Source organism: Setaria italica, chromosome IV (genome assembly GCF_000263155.2).
Source record: "Setaria italica strain Yugu1 chromosome IV, Setaria_italica_v2.0, whole genome shotgun sequence".
In the NCBI taxonomy this organism is placed as follows: domain Eukaryota; kingdom Viridiplantae; phylum Streptophyta; class Magnoliopsida; order Poales; family Poaceae; genus Setaria; species Setaria italica.
Window position 1 is genome coordinate 28,422,614 of NC_028453.1, and position 8,006 is coordinate 28,430,619.

The 8,006-nt window shown below is 47.0% G+C and overlaps 1 protein-coding gene across 1 annotated transcript; it reads left to right on the top strand.

Annotated features, from left to right (window-relative positions):
* Positions 1-1,189: 1,189 nt before the first annotated feature.
* Positions 1,190-2,949, top strand: LOC101782279 (peroxidase P7). The gene is made up of 3 exons (XM_004965509.4): positions 1,190-1,577; positions 1,723-1,902; positions 2,004-2,949. The coding sequence occupies exons 1-3, from the start codon at positions 1,227-1,229 to the stop codon at positions 2,550-2,552; spliced, it is 1,080 nt and encodes a 359-aa protein (XP_004965566.1). The 5' UTR covers positions 1,190-1,226; the 3' UTR covers positions 2,553-2,949.
* The last annotated feature ends 5,057 nt before the right edge of the window (positions 2,950-8,006 follow it).

Here is an 8,006-nt window from a genome sequence, read left to right on the forward strand (position 1 = left end):
ATAAACATACTCCCTCCGTTTTTATTTATAAGGTGCACACGCATATCAAGATTCAAACTTGACAATCTTTGACCAATAATTTGTCTATTAATTTTTTATTTGTATAATGTAAACTTTATATGGTTGGATTCGTAATCAAATATACATCACAATGATTATAAGTTTATAACCATAAACAATATAATATAAGATAAAAGAATGATCAAAGTGTTATTTGGAAGACTGTGCCAAGTCATACCATGCCTTATAAATATAGATGGAGGGAGTAGCTTTTACTGCTTACAGAGAGTGTGGTTGTAATGCTATTTTGTTGTTTGATAAACATTAACATGCCTTTCTCCAGGACATTAACATTACTACTTCCATGAAGAAAGGCTCTGAGATTTGTTGTTTGATATGCTCCAATGCCTACATAATAATTACTCATGTATATCTTTTTTAAGAAATTCAGACCCATGTACAGATGATGGCTGAAAAATAATCCAATCATGTGTTGATGGAAATAAATATTTCCAAGAGAATTTTTCATTTCTTGACATTCATCACTTGTGTCAACCATATTGAAGAAACTGATACCAACATAAAAATGATGGCAAAAATAGAAAAAATATAATGACGTCAACATTGATGCTTGTGTTGTAACATTATGTTTCATGTTCCATTCATCTACAACATCAACAAGCAAGATTTTCAACGTCCTAGAACGATGCCTGCAACATTGAACAAAAACATATACAATATGAAATACGTCACCTATAAGAATTGAATTATTTCGATGCTTGAAATACATGAGGTGTGGGAAAAAATAAGGCTCTTGGCTTAAAAGGGGGCTTTTTTTACAAGACCAAAGCACCCCACGCAAACAAATATCATGCTAATACAAAACTATATATGTTTCCAGTAACAAAAAGATAAAGAAATAAGACCGTTGATACCAGTCCAAAGAAAAAGTGCTGATTGTATCAAGCAGGGTGCTGCAAGTCTACAAGTTGAGCACGCTGATTGTGGCCCAAATGGGAATATGGGATAAGACAATATTTATTGGTTTCTCTATAGCGACACACAGGGCATATCCAGCTAATCTGAAAGAAACAGCGTCTTTCAGGTAGGCCAAAACTACGTAACTCTTCCGGTCGTTCCCTCAACTGGATCACAAGATGATGCAAGAATGGCTCCCAAAATTTCCACTTCCCGGCAGCCATGCTTGACTAGAAATTAAACGACGCATGACACAGATTCTCATACATGCAACTCTACCTCGAAGCACTATAAATAGGGGCCTGCGTGTGGATGCCACTCTCAAATCCAAGCTGCAGAGACCCTTACTGCTTAAGCACAGCGCTTCACTGTCACTGAGCAAGCAGGTTTCCATGGCGGCTCCTACCTTGATGCAGTGCTTGCTCGCCATCTCCCTGCTCTCCTTCGCCGCCCACGCGCAGCTCTCGACGATGTTCTACGCGTCCTCCTGCCCCAACCTGCAGGGCATCGTGCGGGCGGCCATGACCCAAGCCATCAACAATGAGCCTAGGATGGGCGCCTCCCTGCTCAGGCTCTTCTTCCACGACTGCTTCGTGCAAGTGCGTCCTAGAACTCTCTCACTATCTTCGAGTTCTGAACAAATCACAACGATTATTAACAATAGACTATTTGGTCCATTCTGAACAATTCAATGTAACAGCATGATAACATGCATCGATCCTAATTAATGTGTGATGATGACAGGGTTGCGACGCCTCGATCCTTCTCGACGCCGGAGGGGAGAAGTCCGCCGGCCCGAACGCGAACTCGGTGCGCGGCTATGAGGTCATCGACACCATCAAGAAGAACGTCGAGGCTGCGTGCCCCGGCGTCGTGTCGTGCGCCGACATCGTCGCTCTCGCCGCGCGCGACGGGACGAATCTTGTATGTAATTTACATTTACACATGCCCATCAAATGGTTCAGTGTGAGGCTAATTAAGGGACATGCATCTGAAACTTTTTTTTGTCTTGTTGTGCGACGCAGCTCGGCGGGCCGACCTGGAACGTGCCGCTGGGCCGGCGCGACTCGACGACGGCGAGCGCGTCCCTCGCCAACCAGAACCTGCCGCCGCCGACGGCGAGCCTCGGGACGCTCATCTCCCTGTTCGGCCGGCAGGGCCTCTCGGCTCGCGACATGACGGCGCTGTCGGGCGCGCACACCATCGGGCAGGCCCGGTGCACGACCTTCCGCGGCCGCATCTATGGTGACACCGACATCAACGCCTCCTTCGCGGCGCTCCGGCAGCAGACGTGCCCGCGGTCGGGCGGCGACGGCAACCTGGCGCCCATGGACCTGCAGACGCCGGCGAGGTTCGACAACGCCTACTACACGAACCTGCTGTCGCAGCGGGGCCTGTTCCACTCGGACCAGGAGCTCTTCAACGGCGGGTCGCAGGACGCGCTGGTGAGGCAGTACAGCAGCAGCCCGTCGCAGTTCAACAGCGACTTCGTGGCGGCCATGATCAAGATGGGCAACATTGGGGCCGGCAACGCCGGACAGATCAGGCGCAACTGCCGGGTCGTCAACAGCTAGATACGACATGTAGCTGGCTGATCGATCGACCGTCTATAAGTGTATCTATAGAACTCAGAAGAATAAGTGGTGAACGACCCACGACAGAAAGTGATAGAAGCAGCATCACTTGCATGGCCAGGTTATTGAAACTGTTCACCTGGTCATTTTGGTTGGATTGTCCAAGTTGGTTGTGTGTGCCAAAGGGCGGCACACCAAAAAAAATTCCCCTCATATTAGTACTAGACTTTCTTTTCTCCACTAGCCTTGCCTGCATATTTGTCTTGTTTCCCCCAGTAGTGAACAAAATATCATATCTTTGTACAACACTTTTTTAGGGCTTTTTCTTTTCAAGGGGAACGGTGCCCTTTATCTCAGGCGATGGTTACATGTTGATTATGGCCTAAACCAGGCACAAGATTGTTGTACAAAGTGAATACTTGGTAGCTAATTCCACAATCCGATCCGGAATCTCGCTACCCAAGGTACACACGTGACTCCCCTATGAGGGCTTTTTTGCACAACATGAGTAATATTTTCTCTGCGCCAATTCATAGGCCCGGCCCATGGAAATATATTTTCAACCGGCCTCCATGGACGACGACGATGAACAACATGAAGCGCCTAAAAGATAGGATCTGAATTCTCAAATCTCAGCAGTAGCACGCACTAGCCAATCTGTTAGTTTTTAGATAAGAAAAAGTCTAACTTATGCCATAAGTGTAGACAATAGTCCAGATAAACTTCTATTTTTAGTTAATTTATGCCTAGAACTATATCAATTGTTCTAGCTAAACCTTTGATAACATTTTTCTTTGTTCATTCTCCACGCACAAGTGGGGTTTTAAATTAAAATTTTGTTGGGTGACCATGGACATCATGACTTTTGTTTCAAAATACATTTAGAAGTTTCATCATTGTCTATTACTAGATGTCCTAGCCTATCAAAATAATGATAAAAGAGTCATAATGTATATTTTAATCTAAGTTATGATACCGCTACCATCCTGCAAAGTTTAACATAAACTCCACTTGTACGTGGAGAAGAAAAAAGAAAAAAAAAGATTAAGGGGTAAGTTGGACCAATTGACTTAGGTGTGTGTCGTACATACATCTATGGGCCCACCAGAAGGTTTGGACAGTCTTAAATACAGGGATGGACACCGAGACGTATCTGACATGGAGACTATGGTGCAGGACGGCGTAGTCTAGTGGCAAGACAGAAAACTAGTCGAGGATTAGGAAAAGTACTCTTAGCAATAGGAGTAGAACTCATCTAGTCAAATCCGACTAGTATTCTTGTAAACAACCGACATGTAATTGTCCCCGGCAATATAAGGCGAGGTAGGGACCCCCTCCAAAGTAATTCAATCTAACCAACATACAGGACATAGGGTATTACGCTATTGAGCGGCCGAACCTATCTAAATTGTGTGTCTGTATTCATCTTCGAGTTCCTAATCTCGAAAAGCTCCACTAACCAAAACACTACCTTGGGCACCCGCCTCGGTAAGTTGCCGGGTCTAAACACCAACAGCTGGCGCGCCAGGTAGGGGCTCTCGTCAAAAATCCACCGGTGAACTCAATGACCCAAATCATCATCAAGCCAATCATCGCGTTTGAAGCAGGCGCAACGTTCATCTTTGGCTCCTGGGTTTGCATCGCAAACGACGCTGGAAATTTCCACCGCCACTTGCGTCAACCCCAGAGAACAATCAGCAACGAGTCGATTCTTGTTCAGACTCCACAACGCGGCTACTATTTATCAGGCTGCCCTATCTATATCACAATCTGATACGGACATGATTGAGGACCTCGACTACTACTCGGACCTGGACGAGGAGACTCCTTTATTAGATCCGCAACAGGGCTTGGTGATCACATCAACTCCTCAAGGCAGATTCGTCTACTGGACCAACATGAAACCACTTGCTCTCGCCAAGGGCAATGATTCACGCCTCATCACCTACCTTGACACCCTCCCGTACTAGGAGGGAACTCCTTTATCACCCAACTACGAAGAAGGTGGCACCATGGAGGTCATCACCTCAAGTTTTGGAAGTTACTCTCTAGAACGAGAACTCTTCGCTCTCATTACTGGACAAGAGAACGAAGAAGAAGAGCAACGGGACAGAAACCCGCGACACGAATGTCATCCGTATGATGTTTTGCAGGATGAGCTCACCGCCAACGTTGTTGGAGAAGAGACTGAAGCTCAAAGAACTCGATGACGAGCAAAAAATGCCCAAGAGCAAAGTGCCGCCGCCGCCTTGCAGCAGACTTACCAATCTAGAACCTGGATAATGCCTTTGAAGCAGTCCAAACGCGTCATCATCTTACTCCTCTTGCTACCCGCGCGATGCCTCAGAACAAGTACACAAGACAGTTGGCTCAACTGGTGGAACTCACTTATGAACAACTCGATCAGCAGAATCCGATACAGTCCATCCAACATTCCCCATCCCAGCGTAGTCAACATGGCAATAGCCATAGAGGCCCTCCGCCCAGACCAAGCCAACTTGGAGGCGCCAGACCAAACCAAGCTAGAGCAGAGGGTAATCGGGCGGGACCCTCGGGAGGCCATGGCCACCGTGGAGCTAACCCAGAGCCTGAACACCCAGTAGAAGACCTCTGCAACAAGATCAACGCCAGCTGCGACGCCCGTACCATCATCGATGGACGGCGCCACGAGCGCGAGCTATAAGTCAAATACCCAGGAGATGATTCTGACGGGTTCCCCACCTTCTCAAGACGTGTGAGGAGGACAATTCTAACCAAAAAATTCAAACCTCTGGGTATCACTAAGTATGACAGCAAGCAGGACCCAGTCCAATGGCTACGGTGCTACTCGGTATCGGTACAAGCAGCTGGGAAATAGCGACACCAAAGTCATCTACTTCCCTATCTGCATGGAGGCAGCGCCACTCACATGGCTTGAATCATTGGATAAAAACTCCATTGAATCATGGAAGGACCTCAAGGTAGCATTCACCAATAACTACGCAGGGGCAATGCAACGACCTAGCAACCGGATCGACTTGTCTTAAGTTAAACAACAAGAAGGAGAGACCCTGCGGAGCTACTTACGCGCTTCTTCGATAAGAAGGCCACAATCGTGGACATCACGGAGCGCAACATTATAGATTGCTTCCAGAATGACCTCTACGACCGCCGGATGTTTCAGGACTTCGGCAAAAGACGCCCCACTGATGTCAAATCTCTCAAGATCATGGTACAGGCATGGGCAGATGAAGAAGACAGGGAGATCGAGAGGTTCGAATCTAATCGCAACAAGGGTCAGAACAACAACAATCAGAACAATGGCCAATGCAACGACAAGAACTGCAACGATCAACATAACAATGACAACCGAAATAACTACTCGAGAGGTCACAACCGCAAGCAAAAGCCAGACAATACTGTCGCGACAATGTCACAGCCGTCCAAGAAAGGTTGTGGCAAGAACCAAGATAGGCCCTCATTCAACGAGCTCTTGAAGAAATAGTGCCCATGACACCCATACCACAAGCATTCTGCGATAGATTATTTCAGTCTACGAAAAGTCATGAAGGATCTGCCAGAACCATCTGGCACCAAAGATAAGGGCAAGGCTAAGGAAGACGAAGATGATGGTGACAATGGCAAGTTCCAGAACCCATCCAATACCATCAACTTCATCTTCAGCATCACACCGGATACTGCTACTAAGCGGTCCCAGAAGGTTGCCCTTCGAGAGATAATGTCCATTGAACTTGCAACACCAACGTTCCTCAAATGGTCTGAGGTGCCAATCCTCCAAGATGGACCAATGGATTAATTTCTTAGACCTAGGATGGTATCTCCTTGTCTTGGATCCAGTTGTCGCTGGCTCTAGACTCACTAAAGTACTCATCGATAGCGGTAGGGGTCTCAATGTACTATTCGCCAAGACACTAAAGAAGATGGGCCTCAACATCATCGATATGCTTACCCCAACGAACTCTCCGTTCTATGGGATCGTCCCAGGCAACGCGGCTGTAACCCTCGGATAGGTGGTTTTTCCAGTTACCTTTGGAACCAAAGAACACTACCGGACATAATACATCTAGTTCGAGGTAGCAGACTTTGAAACATCATACCACGCTATGCTCGGAAGACCAGCGTTAGCCAAATTCATGGCTATCCCATACTACGTGTACTTGGTACTCAAGATGCCGGGATCCAAGGGAGTACTCTCCCTGCGCGGAGACTTGAAGAGGTCGTATGACTGCGACGCAGAAGCCCTTGAGCTAGCAGCAACTACCCAAGTACTCAACTCGATGATGGAAGTTTTCGCCGCATCCAAGAAGTTGTCCCCATCAAAACTCGAAATCCTAGAAAAGAAGTGGGGGGCAACCAAGGTCAAGCTGGCAAGTGAAGTAGACGTCAAAGCCATTGACCTTGAGATTGGTGATAGCTCAAAAACAGCCCTAATTGGCATAAGGCTGGATCCTAAATAGGAAAGCACGCTCGTCAGCTACCTCCAGGCCAACCGAGACATCTTCGCATGGAAACTAGCGGACATGCCAGGGGTGCCCAAGGAGTTGATCGAGCACTCACTCAACGTAAATCCAAAAGCTACACCTAAAAGGCAACATCTTCGATGATTCGCCCAAGATAGAAGGGAAGCCATCAAGAAAGAGCTAGCCAAACTACTCATGGCAGGCTTCATAAAAGAAGTCTATCATCTAGAGTGGCTCGCTAATCCCATCCTGGTGCAAAAGAAAATTAACAATGAGTGGAGGATGTGCGTCGACTACACAAGCCTCAATAAACACTGTCCAAAAGACCCCTTTAGGCTCTCCAGAATTGATCAAGTCATCAACTCCGCAGCTGGATGCGCCCTACTCTGTTTCCTCGATTGCTACTTGGGGTATCACTAGATAGCTCTCAAGGAGAAGATCAGATCAAGATCACGTTTATCACCCCATATGGAGCTTTCTACTGCACAACAATGTCTTTCGGGTTGAAGAACGTAGGCGCTACTTACCAACGGGCAATCCAGGAGTGCTTCAAGAAGTAGTTACACCGCAATGTAGAGGCATACGTGGACAACGTGGTCGTAAATACCAGAAATCTCGATGACTTGATAACGGATTTAGAAGAAACTTTCGCAAGTTTGCGAGAGTTCCGATGGAAGCTCGACTTGACAAAGTGCGTCTTCGGCGTACCTTCCGAGAAACTACTCGTGTTCATCATTAGTCACCGAGGAATTGAAGCTAACCCCAAGAAGATCTCTGCCATCATTGACATGCACGCCCCATCATGCATCAAGGATATCCAGAAGCTAACTGGATGCAAGGCGACCCTCAACAGATTCATCTCAAGGCTTGGAGAATGGGGCCTACCCTTCTTCAAACTACTCAAGTGGCAAGACAAGTTTCAGTGGACCGAGGAGGCAGATCAAGCCTTACAACAATTAAGATTTCCTATCAAAGCCACCGGTCCTTACTGTGC

Bases quoted from the DNA above. Each gene is read 5' to 3' on its own strand.
- LOC101782279 (XM_004965509.4), top strand. From the start codon at position 1,227: ATGACACAGATTCTCATACATGCAACTCTACCTCGAAGCACTATAAAT. The intron at 1,578-1,722 runs GTGCGTCCTAGA...TGATGATGACAG, and splicing joins TCCACGACTGCTTCGTGCAA to GGTTGCGACGCCTCGATCCT. The intron at 1,903-2,003 runs GTATGTAATTTA...TGTGCGACGCAG, and splicing joins CGCGCGACGGGACGAATCTT to CTCGGCGGGCCGACCTGGAA.